At 42.8% G+C, this 21,907-nt stretch overlaps 2 protein-coding genes across 5 annotated transcripts in view; one reads left to right on the forward strand and one right to left on the reverse strand.

Moving 5' to 3' along the window:
* LOC129790638 (protein split ends) overlaps nt 1-21,470 on the forward strand; it is an 89,198-nt gene extending 67,728 nt beyond the window's left edge. For 3 of the 4 annotated variants that reach the window (XM_055828235.1, XM_055828236.1, XM_055828237.1), the window contains 9 exons: nt 1,780-5,614; nt 5,694-14,598; nt 14,667-14,773; nt 14,924-15,001; nt 15,112-15,242; nt 15,322-15,479; nt 15,553-15,870; nt 16,481-16,818; nt 18,350-21,470. In XM_055828235.1, the coding sequence (XP_055684210.1) occupies nt 1,780-5,614; nt 5,694-14,598; nt 14,667-14,773; nt 14,924-15,001; nt 15,112-15,242; nt 15,322-15,479; nt 15,553-15,870; nt 16,481-16,818; nt 18,350-18,637 (14,158 nt within the window). In that variant the 3' untranslated portion in view covers nt 18,638-21,470. The remainder of the gene's footprint in view (nt 1-1,779; nt 5,615-5,693; nt 14,599-14,666; nt 14,774-14,923; nt 15,002-15,111; nt 15,243-15,321; nt 15,480-15,552; nt 15,871-16,480; nt 16,819-18,349) is intronic. The other variant, XM_055828238.1, reaches the window with a different exon arrangement.
* LOC129790699 (transmembrane protease serine 9-like) overlaps nt 1-21,907 on the reverse strand; it is a 776,474-nt gene that overhangs the window by 629,698 nt on the left and 124,869 nt on the right. The gene's annotated exons all lie outside the window — the stretch shown is intronic.

The raw sequence follows: 21,907 nt of genomic DNA on the forward strand, positions 1-21,907 counted from the left end.
CTCATTTTGACAGAGGAATTTTTTCTATTAAATATCAATTCAAGTATTGATGCATATGCTTTAGGGAAAATAAAATAGAAGAGGGGCGTGGTTTATGAGTTTTTCTGCAAAGCTTTCAATAGTTTTTCTTTCTAATTAATTTTAATGAAAAATAAAATATCAGCTTAGCTTTTCTGAACTGTTTGATGTGCCTTTCAATAAGATTTTTTTCTGTCTTGTAGCTCCAAGTATATCGTGAATAAAAGTGAATAGACTCCTTCAAAAATTACAAAATTGAGAGAAAAATAATTATTTAATGAGAGCCAAATAATGCAGAGAATTTTTATACATGAATCAAGTTTTATATTAATCAAGTATAATGTGAAAATAGTACATTAACCGTAGACTAATGAAAATTTAGCTTTTTTTTTTTTTTGGTGGGAGCTGAGGTGCTCTCTCCGGGGGCGTCAAGGGTCCGTGTCAATCCGAGAGAAACACAATTTTTACCAGAGCTTTCGGCGAATCACCTCGCCTTCTTCTGTGGTCCTTTGAAGGAGATTTTATTTTCAATTTCAATACAATGAATTTAGATTATTTTCTTTTTTAACTTACAATTTTTGTCTATTTTTGGATTCCGTCAATTTCTTTTTCTCTTTCAGGCAGTATAATGACCTGGTTTTTGGTTGACCAAAAAAAAAAAAAAAAGCTAAACTAACCACGTCAAGAAAACAACCATCAAATGAAAATTTAGCAAAATCATAGTTTATTCAACACAGAAGTCAAATTCCGCGAGATAAGATCATCACGAGATCAATACTATATATGTGGGGGCAATTTACTTAATCACATATCACATTAATTGTATTACACAGTCTGGTATTTTAGAGTGCTTTCCGATCATTAATTATTACATTAAAGTAGGATGGAGAGGTGAAAAAAAAAGCTGAAAGATAAAAATTACAACCTAGTCAGGAAGGATGGATAAAAAGCATTTGCGCCATTACTTGCTCGTTGGTTGAGGGGGTAATTTATGAGAATAATTTGAGGGGCAAATAAATGAAGCTTTTTGTGTCTTTTTACTCTTTTTTGGGAATAATTTGGGAACCAATATTTTTATTAGAGATCTAAATGAATTTTCCTTTAAAATGATTTTTTAAGAATTATTCTAAAAGCACATTTCGACCCAGAAAATTCCAATAGTTACTTGCCCCTTTTAGATCTATTTGATCTTTCTTAAGTTGTTGGCGCAAAGTAATTCCCTCCTCACGTGGATGGGGAAATGGAAATGAAAAAGTTCCCTCAATTAAATGATATTTACAACAGTTATTTCTGTCTGTTATTAATCTTATGGAGAACATCCAATATAATTTACTCACTCACTATGCTGTAGTGGAGTGAAGCAATTTTTACTGTTCTACCGATCTTTTCTTTCTCCTCCAATTGATCATCCACCAATTTGTCTGTGGAGTTATCACACGGTGTGATTGGTGTGATCTGCAATGATGGTTGGAATGATGCGAAAACATGAGATCTTTTTGTTGTTGTTGTTGTTTGTACCTCAACAATCTCCCAAGGAGCATGTGGAGATAATTCCATAAATGCAGAGAAAGATTGATGATCAGTCACAGAAAGTTATCTATTGCTCCGTCCTGTCTGTAGTTTCTTGATAATTTGTGGTATTTTCTCTTGATTTTTTTCTCTCTCTAATTCATTTCTTGCACCTGTGTTGTGATCTGCTGTGCTGTGGAGAAAGGATCTCTGTCTTTAAGAATTCTTTTTCTATGTTTGTTCTCCTTGCAGATCTGCCCCTGTAAATCATCACAGAGTACCTACAAATTCGTGGTATGAGAGTAATTCAGCCACAAACGTGGGTAATCCAAGTGGAGGTGCCCCAGGATCGGGATCATCACGGTATACGACGGGTGTGAGTGGTGTTTGCAATTCCACGTCATCCATTGGGGATTCAGCCAGTAGTGGCTACGATCTGCCGCTGAGTAGTACGGGGTTGGATCATCGGATCGAACGGAGGAATTCGGAAACGTCGGAAACGGCGTCATCCATCAACAAGACCCCATCGTCCACCGTGAGTGGCATGAGCAATAGCAATATGAAGAAGAAGAAGAGCCGTTCGGGCTCTGAATCACCCTGTGGTGGGAGTTTATCCTCACGATCTCATTCACGATCTCCAAGCAGTTGCAGTAGTACCAATAGTTCATCGTCCAATTCCCACGGTAGCAGTAGTAGTCCAAGTGGGAATTTGGCAAGTGGTGAGATGGGTACGAGAACACGTGGGAGTCAGAGTGGTACGGGATCGAGTTCTGGGAGTAGTGGAGTCAATCCCGCCGTGCACAGTGATGACAACCGACCACTGGCGATTTGTGTGAGAAATCTTCCAGCACGCTCATCGGATACATCCCTCAAGGATGGGCTTTTTCACGAGTACAAGAAGCACGGGAAGGTGACGTGGGTGAAGGTTGTTGGGCAGAGTACAGACAGGTATGCCCTGGTGTGCTTCAAGAAGGCCGATGATGTGGAGAAAGCCCTAGAAGTGAGTCACGATAAACTCTTCTTTGGGTGCAAAATTGAAGTTGCTCCCTATCAGGGCTACGATGTGGATGACAACGAGTTCAGGCCATACGAAGCGGAACTCGATGAGTACCACCCCAAGTCCACACGTACCCTCTTCATTGGGAATCTCGAGAAGGAGATCACGAGCTCGGACATTCGGAAGCAGTTTGAGAATTTCGGGGAGATCATTGAGATTGATGTGAAGAAACAGGGAATCTCCTCGTATGCCTTCTGCCAGTACGCTGACATTGTGAGTGTGGTGAAGGCAATGCGGAAGATGGATGGTGAGCACTTGGGCAATAATCGCATCAAATTGGGTTTTGGTAAATCCATGCCGACGAATTGTGTGTGGATCGATGGGGTAGCCGACACGGTAAGTGAGAGCTACCTCACGACGCAATTTGGACGTTTTGGCCCTGTGTCTCAGGTGACAATTGACAAGGATCGCAGGCTGGCATTGGTGTTTTTCGAACAGATCCAGTATGCCCAGCTGGCGGTGAAGGAGATGCGCGGGATTGTGCTGCGTGGACGGAAGCTTCAGGTGGATTTTGCCTCGAGAGAGTGTCAAGATGCATTTTTCGATAAAATGGACAAGACAACGCTGCCTGAACGTGGTCCTCCGGCTACTTTTGAGGCTCAGGCAACAGCTACGGCAACCCCCGTGGCTGCTGTGAGACCTTTCGAGGGTACAGCTGCAGCTACAACGGCGAGATTTAGTCGCTACGATGCCCCACCGCGATCTCGAACGTCCTCCTTTAGTCGTCATGGGAGTATACCTGGTGCCAATAGTGGAGCTGCAAGTCCCGTGTCAGGGGTGCTGGAGCGTTCATCATCCGGTGGCACAACACCCCGTGGGGCTGGACGTCCACGTGTGATGCGCTACAACACCGTTGACTTCTACGATGGCGAATACAGTGATCGCAGATCGAGGAACTACGATGAGTACAGTCAAGGTTCGGGGGCATCACACGATGGAGAATACGATCACAGTGGCTCAGGGGATGTCTTCACATCATACACGCGTGCCGTAGGCGAGCGTGGTGGGAGTAGTGAATCCCCACCACGTGTCGACGGTGGCAATGCTGGTGTGGATGTACCACCAGCCAGGAGACGCAGTGAGAAGAGCCCTGGGGACATTCGGCACCTGCAGAAGGAGCGTGTGCACCTCCTTGAGCAGCTGGAAGAATGCCCGTCGAGTGGTGATGAAGTGATGAGTCCAAAGAAGCGAATACGCTACGATTCGACAATGATGACAAATGACACGGCAGTGTCGCACCAATCCTCCTCATCCATTGTACAAAATAATAATGTAGTAATCAGTGACTCCATCTGTGATGCTAGTATTAACCATAGTCTTGAATCTTCACTGATACACCACCATCAGGGAGCGTCATCCCATCCGCACCGGAAAGTTGAGGTGAGACGCCTATCGGAGTGCAGCCAGAAGTTGGCCGCATCGGCGGGTTCGCTCAATCGGCGCCCGTCTACGGACAACGGTGGTCGGCACCACGATCACGGGGCCGGTTCAATGTGCTACACCACCCCCCATGTTTTGTGCAAGCGTAGGAAAACAAGTTCCATCGGGGACAGTGATCATCACACATCCCGTGGCAGGGGGCATCAGTTGCACTCTCACCACAGTCACGAGGCGTCTGGGGGCGAAAGTGCCGATGGGTCACGCCCTGGTACGCCACTGTGCGACGAAAGACCCGAAAATACCGTACCCACGGAACCACGACGAATTCCGCGTGAGAGACCGCATGAACCCATGCTTCTGCCCCTGCCACGCTTCTCTGCCCAGTTCTACCTCCAAAATCGTCTTGCTGCCCAAGCAGCGGCGGCATCTTCGGCAGCGGCAGCAGCTGCCACGACCACATCTACAACGGTGGTTTCTACAACAGCTGCTGCCACCGCTGCCACAGCATCCTCTAGTCTTGCACATTCACTGTCCAGTCCACCGCCAAACAGTATTCTCGTGGCGTCGAGTCCCAAGGTTAGCCATCACCATGGCCATTCGCACCACAGTCACCATCATCATCATCACCATCATCACCATGGAGGGCATCCGCCTCCACCCACAACGATCTCCGGTACGCCAACAAGTGGCAGTGGTATTGAACAACCACCTGCCAGCCCGCTACGACCGCCATCGCTCAGTAGCAACAGCAGCGACAGCGAAGTGGCGCCCAGCTGCAGTCCCAGCCTCGAGGAACGCATAAAGACACTCGATGAGATGTTTGAGAAGTGGAACGGCAATAATGCCACCCGTGGGCATCCAATGGGCAGCACACCAGCTCCAGAGAGTGGTGGCGTGAAGACAGTTGCAGTTCCCGAGGGGAGTGGCAGTGGGAATAGTAGTGGAAGCACCACGAGCACAGGTACAAACTACAGGCACAAATTCTTAGATCTCGATGTGAATGAGGTGCAGCCATCGGACATTGTTCGTTCTGTGCTGGCCAAGAAGTCCATCTTTGACGAAGATTCCAAACGTCTGGAGAACATCGGTGACAAATACGAACCCCGTGAGTATCTCAACTTTGCACGAATGACCTCCATTCAGACGGCGGCGGCCACGTCACCCCTCCCCGGAACGCCGGGAAGTGCAAAAACACCCACCGTAGCTGGTCAACCGATTTTCCCATCTCCAGCCGCTGTGACGAGACTCACAAATTCCACGGCATCGCCACTCAATAGCCCCCTTGGGGGTATGTCATCACCCTACAGTAGCCCATCCCCATCGCCGGTGACGCCAAAGCCCAATACTCCGGTCATGGCACCAGCTAAGGGGCTTCAGTATCCATTCCCGAGTCATCCACCAGCTCCGCCACCTCAGGTAGCACCAGCTGTACCTCCGAGTCCGCAACCGCCGACAACTCCAACTGCCGCGCCAGCGCAGCCCGAGTTTAAAGCCAAAACAACCCCAATCACGAAGAGTATCAGTCTGCAGGAGAAATCCACGACGTCCGGGCATACAAATCGCGTCCTCAATAAATCCACCTCCCTACCTGGCAGTACAAATTCAGGCACGACGAAAACCTTTCTCGCCAAAGACGATCAAGAAGATGCGGTGAGTTGGAAATTATTATTTTCTCTCTTCTCAGAATTTTATTTAACTAAAATTCATTTTGTTTTCTTTCCCTTTGCAGCAATCTCAGCCTCCTCCCGAGAAGGAAGACAGTGGGAAGCGACACAATTGCACGGCATCCACCACAACCATTCCAGCCAAGGAGGAGACAAAACGACGGCCAGATAGTCTCGATCGTAGAAAAGTTCCAAGTGAATCGTCATCAGACAATAATGCCACAGAGCACCATCAGACTGATCACAATCATCCTGCGGAGGAAGATCGCAGTGAGAGTGAGGAGAAAGCCCGTCAGGAGAGGGAGCGTGAGAAGCGACGTGAGCGTGAGGAAAAGGAACGTCTTGAGATTGAGGAGAAGGAGCGACGTGAACGTGAGGAAGAGGCAAAAAGGCGTGAAGAGGAACGTCGTGAGAAGGAAGAGAAGGAACGCAAAGAGCGCGAAGAGCGTGAACGTGTTGAGAATGAGAGAAAAGCTGAACTTGAGCGGGAGGAGAATGAACGTCGTGAGGCGGAGGAGAGACGTCATCAAGCCAAAGACAAGGAAAATCGGGAGAATCATGAAAAATCCTTCGCTGAAAGTACATCGTCGTATGAGAAGTACGATGAAATTGGCGGGAAGCGCAGGGAGAGGAATAAATCCCGAAGTTCCTCCCCATCGCGATCAATCAACAAACGTCGCCTCAGTTCACAAGAGAACTACGATCTGGATGAGATTAAGCGCCTCAAGACGGTCAATGAGCACCGAAAGATGTCAACGGATCGCAAAGAGATCACGCGTGAGTCAAAGACAAAGCACCACAAGGAGAAGCATCGTGTGCCAGCGACAAAAAATGGTGAAGATCGTCCTGCCAACGAGGAGCGCTGCAAGAAGGAGAGCGATCGCAAATCCAGTAGCAAGAGTAGCGGGGATAAGCATAAATCCAAGTCAAATCGTACCCGTAGCGAGGATCATCATCATCACATGAACAACATTGAGCACGAGATGAGTTCTCCGTCTGAGCGAGGATCGAACTTCCTCGAGCAAATGGATATGCGATCGAGTGAGGAGGAGCAGAGGCAACAGAAGAAGGAGCAGCATCGTGAGAAGAAGCGCGATAAGCAGCGATCTCTGAGTGAAATTTCTCAGCAGGAATTTATGGGGGATTTCAATAAGCACGACATGCGCAACAAGGAGGGTGGTGAGGCCAAGAAGCGCACAGAACGTCGTGGAACCACCGAAGAGATCTCAATGAAGTGCTCATCAGCTTCGGATAATGGCAGGAAGGGAGGAAAGCCACGAAAGATGAACAACACAAGTGACTCCGATGATTCGGATGAACCGAAGAAGCATTCCATTTTTGATATTCCCGACGAGGGGCCAACGTACATCTCCATGTATGACAAAGTCAAGGCGCGCAGTTGCAAGAATATGCAGCGTCAGGAGGAAGAGAAGAAGATCAAGGCGAAATTCACGCAACTCAAGCAATCCCGTGCAAAGCGTGAGGAGAAGAAGCGCTCAACGAGCTGGGATGATGACACCGACAGTGAAATGGATGACAGAAGATCCGTAAAGTCGGGCATGAATCACAAGAAAATCAATTCATCCAGCGAAGATGAGATGCCAGTCAATCGTCTGCCCAAAACGGAAATGATTTCCGATTCCGAAGGTGAAATCCGTCGCTTGCAGTACAATCGGGATAAGATTAATGAATTGTGTGATGGTGAGAGCTCCGAGGCGAGTGCAATTCATCAGAAACCCCGACGAAAGATCACATCAAGGAAGAATTCACGATCAACGCGAATTGCTTCGGATAGCTCTGAGGATGAAGCATTAGCGAAGATCAAAGAGGAGAAGGCTGATGCAGAGATGAAGATTAAGACTGAAATGAAGACGGAGATGGATGATAAACCAAATCGGGGCAAATTGTTTGATCGCAGTGAAAGTGAGGACAACCATTCAATTGGGAATGATCTTCTCTCATCCACAGCCATCAAGCAGGAGCCAAAGGATGAGTTGGATGTGTACAAGAATAATTTGTGCAACATTTCATCCGATGAGCATGACGTTAGCATTAACAGTACAAATCAGAAGGATCCCTTTGATCAGCTCTTCAGCCCAGACACGAGGAAGAAGCACAAGAAGAAGCAAAAGCGTCAGAAGAGTGTCCCACCAACAACACCCAATGAATCCATCTCATCCAGCGGGGAGAAGTGTATGAAAGTCCTGGAGGAGGTGAAGATGGAAAAGCAAGTTCCACTAGATCTCTTTGATGAACTAAAGAAGAGCACCGTGATGCCAGAGCAGAAGAAGAAGCATTCAAGTCGCAAAGAGAAGAAACGTGATCGTCTCTCGAAGGAAGATTACGAGAATCGGGAGAGATTCCGCGATGAACGGAGTGGTAAAGTGAAGAAGAATAAGAAGAATAAAGGAGAATCCTACAATAATCAGAAAGGAGGATTCATTAAAGGTGAAAAGATGGAGGATATCTTCGGAACAATCTCCGATGATGATACAATTCAGTCATTTCCCGATATGGTTAAGACGGATCCTGTCTCGTCATCCTTGTCAACATCCATGGCGAGTATCTTTGAAGCGACAAGTGAGAATGCAAAGAAGGATGAGATTAAGGTGGAGAGTGGAATTTTGTATCCCTGCAAAGGGATCTCTGGTGATGATTTCAAATCCGCCTCAACTGTGCTCCCCATGCAATCTGAGCGTGAACGCCACAAAGATGAATCCCGGAAGCGCAAAGAGAAGAAACGTCGGGAACGTGAGAAGAATCGTGCAGCTGCTGCTGTGAAAGAGGATGAAAATAGTGTGGATCTCGATGAAGCAGGACGTGCCCTCGAAGCTCAGCTGCTCAAGGATATGGACACAAAACTCGATGAGATTCCCACAGTTAAAGCAGAACCACGTGGAAGTGTTGGCGACGTCATGGATGTCTTCCGCTTCACTGATGGTGATGATAGCATTGAGAATGTAATGTCCAAGGATAAGGAGAAGGAAACTTCCGCGGAGCAGCATCGCTCGAAGGAGAAGAAGAAAAAGAAGAAGCGCTCCAAGGAGGAGAAGCATCAGAGGCGTGAACATCATCAATCTAAATCGTCGGTTGATACAAAGATTCCCAATGTTGACAAATTGCTGGATGAGCAGAAGTTGAGCAAACAATCACCAAGTTTGCCGTGCTTACTGGAAGAAAGTCCTCCGCCGCCGAAGAATTCAAATCTCTCCGTGGCCTCAGTGAATAGAGAAACAAGACCGATAAATTCCACACTAAAGACTCCCATAACTCCTGGAAAATCCAATGTGGATGCAAAGAAGAAACCCGAGAAGTTTATTCCTGGCTTTGGAGGGGAAGTTGATGAGAAAATCCATGAGTATGCTGTTAAGTCCATCAGTACGGAGTTTACAACAACACAGCCTGAGAAAGTGGCTGAGATTGAGGATAAGACAGAACTCTTGGATCCTGACACATCATCAAAAGGTTCAGAGGGCGATAAAGCAGACGACAAAACATCCCGTGTGGTGATTTCGCAGGAAGAAACTGAAGATGCCGTTGCTGCTCTACTTGGAGAGAGTTTTGGCTCTTCAAATGCACCGGACTACACGGATTGCTATGAAACCCCTTCGAACATTGAGGAGAGCCCGTCGGCTCTTGTGCAGGATCCAGTAATTCCCGAGGAGGATGCTGAAGAGATGCGAAAAGCCGTTCAGAGTCTCAATGCTGAGGATATGGACTTGAAACCCGATACACCCCAATCTGAGCATGATTTGCAAATTGACACAGACACGGAGGAGCAAGAGGAGGAACCTGGTGCGAGTGGGTTGAGATTTGATCAGCCACCAAAGACGCCAGATGTGGATTTGGCTGCATTGCGTCAGGAAGCGAGTGAGAAGGCAAAGATTACGGAATCACCCAAAGAAGCCACAGCTGAGAAGACACCACCATCACCTGCTCCGAAGGTCACAACACCCCCAGTTACGGGAACTTCTGTCATCACGAAGACTGTCAGTCAGTCCCCGGCTGCAATTCCCGAAGTTGCCATTTCGAAAGTTGTTCAGATTCCCGTCCAAGTGTCCATTCCGACAAAGATTGTGGAGACTCCAGCACCACAGCCACTGCAGGCGAGTATTGTGGAGAATCCTTCGGTGAAGGTTATTCCAGCTTCATCGGGAACAATTGTTGTGACAACCAATCCACCTTTGACACGTGCCAGCAACATTATTACATCCCCACGGCCACAGTTGATCTATCAGAATGCAATGAGACCCACACATCCACCTCAGACATCCCAACCGCAGCATTTCCTGCAGCAACAGCCTCAGGGGCAGAAGATTCAGCAACCACCACGTCCTCCGGGTCCGTATTTGATGCAACCACCCACAATAAATATCCCCGAGCAACCGCACTACGTTTACCAGCAAATTGGTGTGATGATGTCGCCGAGAAATGCTGCTGGAGATCCACGTTTGGCATCTCCGCGACAGCAGCAACCTCAAGCCTTCGGGAAGCCACCATCTCAGCTGAGTCCGACCCCAATGTTGCGCGCGCAGGAACCTCAATCGCCAAGGCAGCAATTGAGCCCCGCTACAATACCAACGCATCATCAGCAGCAGCAGCAAATCCATGCGCAGCATATGATGCAGCAACAACAACAGAGGCAGATGCTTTCACCATCTGGTCAGCATCCAATGAACAACAATCTCATGCTAAATCGCGTCCCTGTGACACCCATTCTCACGCCAATCTCCAAACCAATGCCACAATCCGCGATGCAGCCACCGCTAACGAGTCAGCAGAAGCCACAGCAACCGTCTGCCACGCAGCCACACACAAAGGAGATGCCCCCGCAGACTGTGGTGAGGGTGGTGCAGACAGCTGCTCCATCTGCAATTCAAGTCACCCCGAAGATTGTTTCACAGCAAACGGGACAAATTATGACGCAACTCCCAAAGCCACAAAATCAACCAGTTGCTCAGCAGCAGGCGCCTGAATTGGAGGGAAAACTCCCGAAAGGAGTAATCCTGCAGCTGCCACAACCGCAAAACTATCCAAATCACCAAACACTGCAGAAACAGAAGCATTTGCAGCAGATTCAGCAGCATCAGATACTGCATCAGCAAATGCTAGCTGCCAAGCAGCAGCAGCAGCAGCAACAACAGCAGTTGGCACAGCAGCAATTGGCTCAGCAGCAGCAATTGGCGCAACAGCAACTTGTGCAGCAGCAGATTCATCAGCAAATTGTGAATCAACAGAAACAAATGCAGCAGCAGCAGTCAATTATTCAGGGTGTCAGCAAGTCCGGAGAGATTGTGAGGCATCAGCAGCCGTCGAATATTGTCATTCATCAGAGCCAGCAGGCAAAAATTCCGTCTGCACAGAGTCAACAACAACCACAACCTCTGATGTATCCGTCAGTTGTGAAGCAAACTCTTCCAACACCACAAACTCCACCCAAGAGCACTGTTCAGGTCGTTCCAACGGCCACAATTACACCAACAACAACCCTTCCGGCAAGTTCTCAGGCAACAAAGTCCGAGGCAGAGAAGAAGGAGGTCAAGGAGCAACCAACTGCGACCACAGAAATGCCAGAAGAGGATAAACAGAAGCCAAAGGAAGATAATTCGTCAGTCATAAAGTCTGGAACGTCATCCGGGCAGGAGAATACATCCCTTCTCACGGAGGAGAATGTTATCAAACTCTCCAATGTGACTGATGAACAAATGGAGCAAGATTCAAAGGAAGACAGTGACTACTGGTCCGCCAAGGAGGTTAACATTGAATCTGTGATTAAGAAGGTTGATGCTTTGTGTTCGGGCGAAGATACGTCAGAGGAAGGCTCTGAGGCTACCACAAAGACCACAGAGTGGGCAGAAGAGAATCAAAGTACGCAGGAGAGTGCAAAGATGGAGACAGAACAGAAGGAGCCCCCGCCTGTGGCTGATGGTCCTGATGCTAAACCTCAGGAAGCACAGCCAGATGCAGGAGAAGCTGAAGAGGAGTTCGATGAAGGTGTTTGTGATAATCCTGATGCAAAAGATGGCTCAAAGAAACGCGGACGTGCCACGCGTGGTAGGAAAGTGTCTGAGAGTGCTGAATCCCTCAAAACACCTGCAAATAACAATAACAACAACATCGAATCTCCGGAAGCAATGGCAGGTGCGGAAGCTCAGGCTGGTGGAGTACAGACTCGTCGTGGTGGAAAGACGGCAGTTCGTCGAAAGGGTGGGCGCGTGACACGAGGAACATTGGCCAATGTTTCCCCATCTCCGGCTACTCCATCGACGTCCACGCCAGCGGAACGGAAAACGCGCAATCAGAATTCCGAATCGGATGTTTATGAATTCCACGAGGATTCTGGGGAGGAGGTTAATCCCGGAAAAGCTGCGGTAGGTGATGATGGACGTCCGAGGTTGATTCTGACCATCAAGAGTCCCGTACCGAATGTTCCGGCAGCTCCTGTAGCAACACCCGCGCCACCCACAATGCCCATTCCACCTCCTGCAGTCTCAGAAGCCTCACCAGTTTCACAGTCATCCAATCCGAGTCCACCACAACCATCCGGAGATGATTTCACATCACCAGCTGCCAATACGCGTAAATCACGACGACTGTTGGAGCGTGATGGGAGAAGTACGGTGGATGATGTCATTGAGGATGTTGTGAAGAATGTGACGAATTCCCCGAAAGCTGGTAGTGTAACACCCCCACGGAGGACAACTAGGAGCACCATGAACCTCTCCCCGGCACCCGTGGCTCCTGTCAAGCCAATTATTCCGGAGAAATTGCCCAATGTGGACGTCCGGAAGTCCCCAAGGGCAAATAGGAGTAGTAGTCGCAATAAAGACAGGAAACTCTCTGAAACATCCACGGATAGCAATGAGGAGAGGAAGATGGAAGCTGAACCAGTTGTGGAGGAGAAAATCCCCGTTGTGGAGGTGAAGAAGATTGAAATACCGGAAAATCTAACTGCTGAGAAGACGGAACAACCACCACAACCTGTTCCGGAGCAACCGAAGAAGGTGGAAATGTTGCCACACCCGACCGTTGTTCCATTGAAACCCGATGGGCAACCAGGAGAGAACCCAACGACGCTCATTGATCCCGTAACTGGGGAATTGATGGTGATGCGTCAGAGTAAGGAAGGGCAGTACATTCCGGTGCCACGATCAGGAAGTCAAGCGGCACAAATGATGGCAAAACATCAGCAAATGCTGAAGGGAATGTCTCCTCAGTTGATGAAGCAACCCGAAGGGGCTGGTGTTGTGAGACAAACGCACCATCCAGAGCAGCAGGTGCAGCAGCAAATGCCACAGCAACAGCTGCAGCAGCAGCAACCACCACAGTTGCAGCAGCAGCAGCAGCAAATGCAACCAAGTCAACCGCAGCAAATGCAACCTAATCAACCACAATCGCAGCAGCAAGCTCAACCTCAGCAGTTGCAACAACAAAATCAACCACAGCAGTTGCAGCAACAGAATCCGCCTCAATTGCAGCCACATCATGCGCCTCAGCATCATCCGCCCCAGCATCAACAGCAACAGCAACATTTGCAGCATCAGCATCAGCAACAACAACCGCATCAACAATTGCCTCAGCCTCAGTTGCCCCCACAGATACCTCATCCACAACCACAGCATTCAGTTGCACAGACAAATCCAAATATAGCAACTGTTTCAGTTGTTTCGCAAAACTTCCCCACCAGTACGATGGTTGGGAAGCCAGTGGGATCAACAACAGTTACAAATGTTCCAATACCCATCCCAATGTCCGTACCGGCTCCAATTTCGGTGCATCCAGCATCCACGGCAACTACAATAATCACAAGCACCTCCCAACCACCACCACAGATGCGTCCACATCCACTGAAGGCGCACATGTTGAGTTCTCAGGCCACAATCAAGCCTATTGTCATTCAAACGACATCTAAACCCCATCCGGGAGTCCCAGGGCAGCCACAACAGCAACAACCTGGCACACAGGGGCCACAGTATCACCTTCCACCAACAAGTGTGCAGCAGCAGGTGCAAATAAAGGCACCACAGTCAATTCAGAGTACCCCCCAATCGGTGCCGAGTGTTGTGATGCAGAATCAGCAGGTGAAGCTGATGCAACATCCACCACCGCATCAGCAGCAGCAGCAGCATATGCCTCAGCCACAGCAGAAATCACATGCAGGGCAAACAATGCAACAACCACCTCATGGACACCCAGGAATGCCACACAATCTCATAATAAACGTTCCTCCGGTGAGTTCTGCATCTTCCGCTGCGACGCTATCTCCGCGTGTTGTGCAACATCAACAACCAGCACCACCACAGATGAAGCAGCAGATCACAATAACACAGCAACAGGCTCAGCCGTCTCCACAACCCATTCATATGCCACAGAAGGGTGTTCCTGGTGTGCAACCACCCCCATCTCCCCACGGAGGGGCACCATCACCGCAGCAACAACCACAGATGGTTATTCATGGGGGAAAGATGATGCCACAGCCGCCCCCAAGTGGGTATGCGACGGTGTTGCAGAGTGGAAAAATGGTGCAGGCTTCACCGCCACCGCCACAGCAAATTCAATCACAATCCGTGGCGAATTTGACAAAGCAACAGCAGCAGCATATGCAAGTGCAGCAGCAGATACAGCATCATCAGCAGCAGCTGGCTAAGCAACAGCAGCAGCAGCAGCAGCAGCATCATGCTATGGCGCAGCAAAAGCATCATTTGGTGGTGAAGCAACAACCATTGCAGCTGAATCAGCCTCTTGGGGCACAGCAGCAGCCACAACCACAACTCCTGGCTGCCCCCAGTGCTGCTCATCAGGCTACGAAGCACATTCAATCGGCTACAGCACAGATTCTCCCACCGGGGATGCCGCCACAGAGCAAGGGGGTCATGGGGCTGCATCAATCTCCACAAATACTCACAGGCGCTGTGGCTAGTCCACCACCAAAGCAGCCACATCTCACCAGTCAGCAGCCAATTGTCACAGGTAAGGGAAAGCAAACAATCCGGGAACTTTCAGGACTCTTATTGATTTTTTTAATTTGCGTTTTGCAGGTGCCAGCAGCTCTAGAATCACTGTACCACCAATTAGCCCACAAGGACAAGCTCGTGGACATATTCTACAAGCTGGTCTACCTGTTCCAGCTTTCGAAGCAAGTCTGGTGAGTTTAGAATCCTTTTTTTATTATTCTTTTAATCTTTTAACATCTTCCGGAAATAAGAAAAAAAAAACTAAATATTGATATTCTTTGGACGCTGCTCTTGAAACAAACAAAAAAAACAAATTGTCTGTGAACTTTGACATTGTGTAGCACAATGAAATAAGCTATGGCATAACAAGGTCACAGAGTCCACCACCTGCTCATCAGCAGGCATCTCCCATAACCCCGGTAAATTATCCGTTGTTGTTGAGAAGTTTTTGAAAGTTATTTTTAAGGAATTTTGTGAGTTTTCCGGAGATATTTCAATGGAATTTTCTTTTGATTTAATTTCTCTGCAGGGAGATGGACCATACCCACCTGTTCCATTGCGTGGAGTTCCTCGTGATCATCACATCATGATGTACCATCATCCGTACATTCGAACACAGGAAGCCATGAATCATGGCGCAAGAATCCCATACATGCCAAGGTAAGAAAAATTTCTTTATTTTCTTTGATTTTTTATAAAAGAATTTTCTTAAAATTTCCTTTGAATTCTTTCCAAGTAGATCACCAATGCTTCCGGGAGCAGCAGATCAGAAGAATGATGACATTGACGACACATCCGTTGCGAGTCCACCACTAGAGCTGAGACGTCCAGCAAGTGGCCCGAGGACAACAACAGCAGTCCCCCATAGTTTACAGAGTCCACAAGATCGTGCAACAGGTAAAGAAATTCAACGAAAATCTCCCGAAAAATCCCGGAAATTTGCTAAAACTTTCAATTTTATCCCCTCTAGATTCACCTCAAGTGGCTCAGGTGTACGTTCCGGGTACGAGAATCCCCCATCCGCACTATCCAGACGCAGGAGCACGCAGCTACTATGAATCAGCTGCAGCGAGACCCCTTCCGGCTGAACCACCACCAGCACATCGCCCTTCGTCGCACAGTGTAGTGGCCCCAATGAGTCATCCACCGAGCAATTATCCAGCCCCAAATATACCCACAACCCCAACAAATCTCTCCCACATGTACTCCCAGCATCCCAAAACGCTGGAGCGCGAACGGGAGCTGCGTGAGCGTGAGAAGGAACGCGAAACACGTGCATCCATTCCAAGTAAGCATTGTGGAGGGAAAATTGTTTTTTTACGCGGTTTACTTTGTTTGAAAATTAAATTTGAAATCAATTCGTTGAAAAATTTTGAATTCATTTTTCTTCCCGGAACGGTTTGATATGTTCTCGGAAAGTGCCAAAACTGGCTGGAAGTTGTGCAGTCATCCTGACCATTGCATCAGGAAGTTTCTAAGGGATTTTAGGAACTTCCTTTTCAACGCCCGATTGATCATTGATTTTCTCTCTGGGTCAAAATCTGTCTATTTAGGAAGTCTCCTTTGCAATTGCATGAAGCATTTTTATAGACTGAGATTTTGACTCCTAAATGACATCAAGGATCAGCCGGGTGTTGAAATGGAAGTTCCTAAGATTCCTTAGAAACTTCCTGATGCAATGGGCAGGATGACTGCACAACTTTCAGCCACTTATGGCACTTTCCGGGAACATATCAAACTATTCCGGGAAGAAAAGTGTACAAACTCCAAGTTGCTTTATTTTCTTTTAAAGTTTCTACAGAATTTTTAGGGAATTAATTTTTTTTATTCTCATTCCTAATATAATATTTTTAAAACATAAATTAATCGATTAATACTTCAATTTTCTTTCTCTCCAGGTCATGCCAATATGCCGAGTCATGGAACTTTGGTACCAGCAATGCCAGCACCCACGGGGCGTAATTTGCAAGTAGCCACGCCACCACATGCAAGTCAGGTGCCCCCACAGGCAGACTCACTAATGATGCTACTTCAGCGTTACCCGGTGATGTGGCAGGGATTGCTGGCGCTGAAGAACGACCAAGCGGCTGTACAGATGCACTTTGTCTTTGGAAATCCCCAAGTTGCGGGGGATTCATTACCGTGCAATAGCGATGGGTCAACACCACCGCTGAGAATTGCCCAGCGGATGCGTTTGGAGCAGACACAACTTGAAGGAGTGGCACGAAAGATGCAGGTAAGGACAATTTCTCTGCAATTTATTTACATTTCTTTTAGCTTAGGAGATATTTCTAGGATTTTTATTTGATTTTACAAATTGTTGCGAAAAGTTTTCGATAAATTTTTTGAAATTTTGTGAATAAAGTTCTAAAATTTATCTTATGGCCGAATTTAAACGTTTTTTTTTTGTTAAGTTTTGATTTCTTTTTACTGAAAGTTAAGTAAAATTTGCCAAAAGAACTAAATTTAGAACAATGCAGTGACAAGGATCAGTTTGAGGGTTAATAAGTAACATTTCCAGGCTATAAATTACATTAAAAATATTAAATGAAACTTTTATTCGTGATAAGAAAGGTCGGGAATTAGAATAGACGTTTAAAATTAAAACAAGAATGTCAAAAGTTAGAAAATAATTTTATACGTTAGGAAAGAAACATCACACTCCAAAGAAAAAAATGTTAAACATTAGAAAATTGTTCCAAACGGAAGAAAAGAAATATAAAGTAAATGAAAATGAAAATCAAACTTTAAAAAAAAAGAGTTTTAAATTCAAGAAAATAAATTCAGAACGTTTAAAAACAAAGAAAGTTAGAGAAGAATTATCAAACGTTTTAGAATAAGCGTCAAATGATAAAAACAGCTAAAAAAGGATTGTCCTTTAAAATAATCTTCAAACGTAACTTTAATCTTCTAATTTAAGAAAAACATCGAATTTCAAAAACATTCAAGAACGATTAAAAACATTCAAACGTTAGAAAAAAATCCGAAGGTTTTAAGATTTATCAAACGTTATAGAAGAACAGTCAAACGATAAAATACGGATTGCTCATTTTTAGAAAATGATCATGAAGCTTTAAAAAAAGAACCTTCAAACGTTAGAAAATGAATTTTAACCTTGGAGGATATTGCTGGAAACCGTGTTCAATTCAATTTATTAAATTGTCAAGAAATAAAATCTATTTAATTTTTCTTAATAAATTCTCTATCAATATGTGTAGGGAAACTTAATTACTTCAAGTTCGTGAAAAGAAAATTTAGAAAAATCATTTTCTTTTTAGAAGAAAATATTATGTCAAAGTTTAAGGTCAGAAAATCGGCTCCTCCAAGAGTTAAACGGCAGAATAAACGTCAAACTTAATTTAGAAAAAAATCCAAACGTTTGAAAAGAATTATCAAAGTTTATAAAAAAAAATGTTGAATATTGGAAATAAAACCTTAAACGTTAGAAAATGATCGTTAAATGTTTTAATATCACAACAATCATTGGGAAGTGATCATTAAACTAAACGTTAGAAATCTACACAAAAAATTGTCAAAATGTGATCTTTTCTAATACAAAAGTCGTTAATATGTTTTAAAGGGTGAGGAATCCCAATTATTTTAAGCCTAAGTCGTTACTTTTAATCCATTTTATAACCCTTTAAGGATCGCGATAAACAATTTATGAAGGTTAATTTTTTAATTAATTTCTGAGAGACTTTGGAGGGAGAGAGAAGGAATCATTAATAAAATTAATTTTTCTTTTGTGATTTAATGTTTTTTTTTAGACGGACAATGAGCATTGTATGCTCCTAGCTCTGCCGTGTGGACGTGATCACATGGATGTCCTGCAGCAATCCACAAATCTCACAACGGGCTTCATAACGTATTTGCAGCAGAAACAGGCAGCGGGGATTGTGAACATTGCCGCCCCGGGAAGCCAGCAAGCTGCCTATGTTGTCCACATTTTCCCATCATGTGACTTTGCCAATGAAAATCTCGCCCGTATTGCACCCGATCTCCTACATCGTGTGGCTGACATTGCACACCTCCTGATTGTCATTGCCACCGTTTAAGATCGCGCGCGTGTCCTGCGGGGCAAGAGATCACAAGGAAAATAGCTAAAGAGCTAAATACAAAGAGACTTAACAAAAAAACAAAAATTTGACAAAGAGAATCATTTTTCTCCCACATAATGATCGTGAGATGGACGATGAAAAGGTAAAAGAAAAAAAATCAACAAAACTACAATATTTGATCTCATTCTTATTAAGAAAACCTAATAAAAATAAAATGCAAGTTATGCATCAAACTTTTTTTTAAACGTAATGTCACACACTTTGTGTAGGAAAAAAAAAAGCCAAGAAAAATATTGAAAAAAATGAGAAAAAAAATCGAGTAGATTATTTGCAGAAAAGTGAAAAAAGATGAAATAGTTTGTTGGCCACCCTCATAAATTCTTTTGTTCTAATAAGAAAATAATAACCAAAAAAAAAAACTCAATAAATAATCCCTTCAAATACATTTTTTCCATTTAAAAAAAATTGCGGTGAATTTTTAATAAATTTTCTACAGCTGAATAGATGAAAAGAGAGAGAGAGAAATTAGTAGATGGTACGTAGAAAGAGTAGGAATTAACAATTAGTTTATGTTTCGATAGAAATGTCTTTTGGGGCAGAACAAAAGACCTCTCATACCACCAAATAGATTTATATATAAATTGTTAAAGAAAAAATATATAATTCTTCTTCCATTTTGGGAGATTTCTTAAAAATTTAATAATTAATTAAACAGATGAAAAAAATTCCGCATCAATAGAAGAAAAAAATCCATTTTAAATCCATTCTAGAGAGACAGAAGAATAAAAAAAAAATCATTCACTTTGCTGAGAAATAAATTTTGCAATAAAAAACAGGAAATTCTTTTTCAGAAAAATAAGAGAACAAAGCTGAAAAAAAAGTTTTTAATTACAAAACACACAAAAAATGGCGTTTGTAAAAAGAATTTAATGAAAAAAATGTAAGTTTTGTATATTTAGAAACAGAAAAACAAAAAAAGGTAAATAATGCCCGATGTATAAAATTAATCTAAGTCCCCTAATGTACATAGAACTTTTCTTTTTATTTTCTAACGATACACAAAAAAAAACTTAGATTTAGTGTGGATGAGAAATTAATTTAAAAAATAAAGAGTAAAAATGAAGAAATCCTTTTAGTTTGTAGACACTTCTTTTTTATCTATATACATAATGTAAACTATATAAAATATATTTTCTAAGAAGATATCTTATTTTTTTTAATTTGCAATTTTTACAAAATTGCAGAAATTATTAAATTCTCTTTTTTTCTGTCAAAGAAAAATTATTTTCTGTACAAAAGTTTGTTTTTTCTCTTTAAAGGCTTCTTGGAAATTTTTCTCCTTTGACTTTTCTTTTTTCTTCGAACTTTACAAAGTAATTTTTTAATTGAAGATTTTTATTATACAGATTATTAACTTTTTTTTTAATTTTTGTTTCTTTAATAAATCTTCATTCAAAGGATTTTCCATCCTAATTTTCCAATTTTAAATATTTAAAAAATCTTCATTTCAAGGATTTTTTTATATCATTTTTAAATCTTTGTTCATTGGATCTTCGTTAAATATTCAAATTTCCAATTTTTCATAAAATCTTTTCATTAAAAAAGTTTTCAAAAATAAAATTTTGTTTCTCTCTTTAAATTTATTTTAATTAATAAAAAAAAATTCAAAGAAACATTTTTTTAAATAATTTTTATCTACTTAAATGAAACCAAGAGCAGATTAATAAATTAGAAAGAGAGACAGAGAGTAAAAAACCACGAACATTGCTAGAAATTTGTAGAATAAAAACAATTTGTGAAAAATAAAAAGAATCCCAAAAAAATCACAATTTAATAGTTGCAAAAGTAAATTTAAAAAAAAAAATAAAGAAGAAAATCTTTAATAATTTAGAAAGTATAGACAGAAGAGAAAAGAGAGAAAAACTAAACATTTATTGGATGATAAAGTTGTTTTTATGTTAAAAAGTGAGAAAAAAATTGTAAAACTTCTTGTACAGAAATAAATTAAAAGGAGAAGAAAAAGGTAAAAATTTGCAGAATAAAAAATATTAATATTAGAAATGTGAAAATGCTGTAAGTTATAAATATTTACAATTATAAATATTTGCATAAGAGAACAAAAAAACCTACAAATAATTATTTAAAAAAGGAGGAAAAAATTTACGAGTAAAGAATATTAATATTAAAACCAATATTAAATGAGAAATATTGAGAAAAAAAAGTAAAAACAAGTGAAACCAACAAGAAAAAAGTTAGATAGCGAATTATCGTAACAACAAGAAAAAAACTATTAATATATTGCAAGAAGAAATATAAAAAAAAATAAAGGAAAAAATATGTAATTGATTAGAAACGGTGGACAACACAAAAAGCTAATAAAAAAAACTAAAAGAAATTGATAAAAAATTAAAAATATTAAAAAAAGAATCTTATAAAAGAAACTTTGTCGAATTCTTTCGGCAATTTCTCATAAAAGATTTCTTTCTCCCAAAATATTGAATGTAAAAAAAAACTAATTTTGTCGCATTTCTTTGGAAAGATTTTTCTAAATTGTATATTATTTATTTTTTGTCAACACAGAAAACAGTCCCAAATTGAGAATAAATTAACGTTTCTTTTCCAAACAATAGACCCATGAGGAAAATGAATGGTAAAGCCTCGTAGAAGTTTAATGAAAAAAATATTATTATTAAAAAAAAAGTAAAATGAAAAAAGAGAAAAATTAATTGTGATCATTATAATAAAATAATATTGAAATATTGTACCTTCTGTATATTTTGTACATATAAAATAAAATATAATGCAAATATATAAAAGATTTAAAAACTGAAGAAAAACAAGAATAATAAAATAATAACATAAAAATTAAAGAAAAGTCTTTTTACTTACCTTTTTGGGAAGTTGCTGCTACGTTTATAACCTTTTCTAAACTTCATCATGCTCGTAAAATTAAAAAACTGAAATGAATTGATATAATCTCTTACCAAAATCGTACCTACTGTTTACCCAATTTTGATTAGATCTGCTATCCATGTAAATGAGGTAAAAGTGACTTTCAGGAGAAAAAAGATTTGCAGATCTCCAAAGAGAATTTGAGAATATGACGACCAAAACCTCCGGAAGTTCCTTGATTGAGTCATTCAAAATATTATTTTGAAAAGCGCGCGCATTTTATTGTTTCTTACAGTTCTGTGTCAAGAATATTATCTCACTTTTAGCATTAGATTTTTTTTAGATATTTAAATGATTTAAACCAAAAACAAAATC

This window comes from Lutzomyia longipalpis, chromosome 2, assembly GCF_024334085.1.
Source record: "Lutzomyia longipalpis isolate SR_M1_2022 chromosome 2, ASM2433408v1".
NCBI lineage: Eukaryota > Metazoa > Arthropoda > Insecta > Diptera > Psychodidae > Lutzomyia > Lutzomyia longipalpis.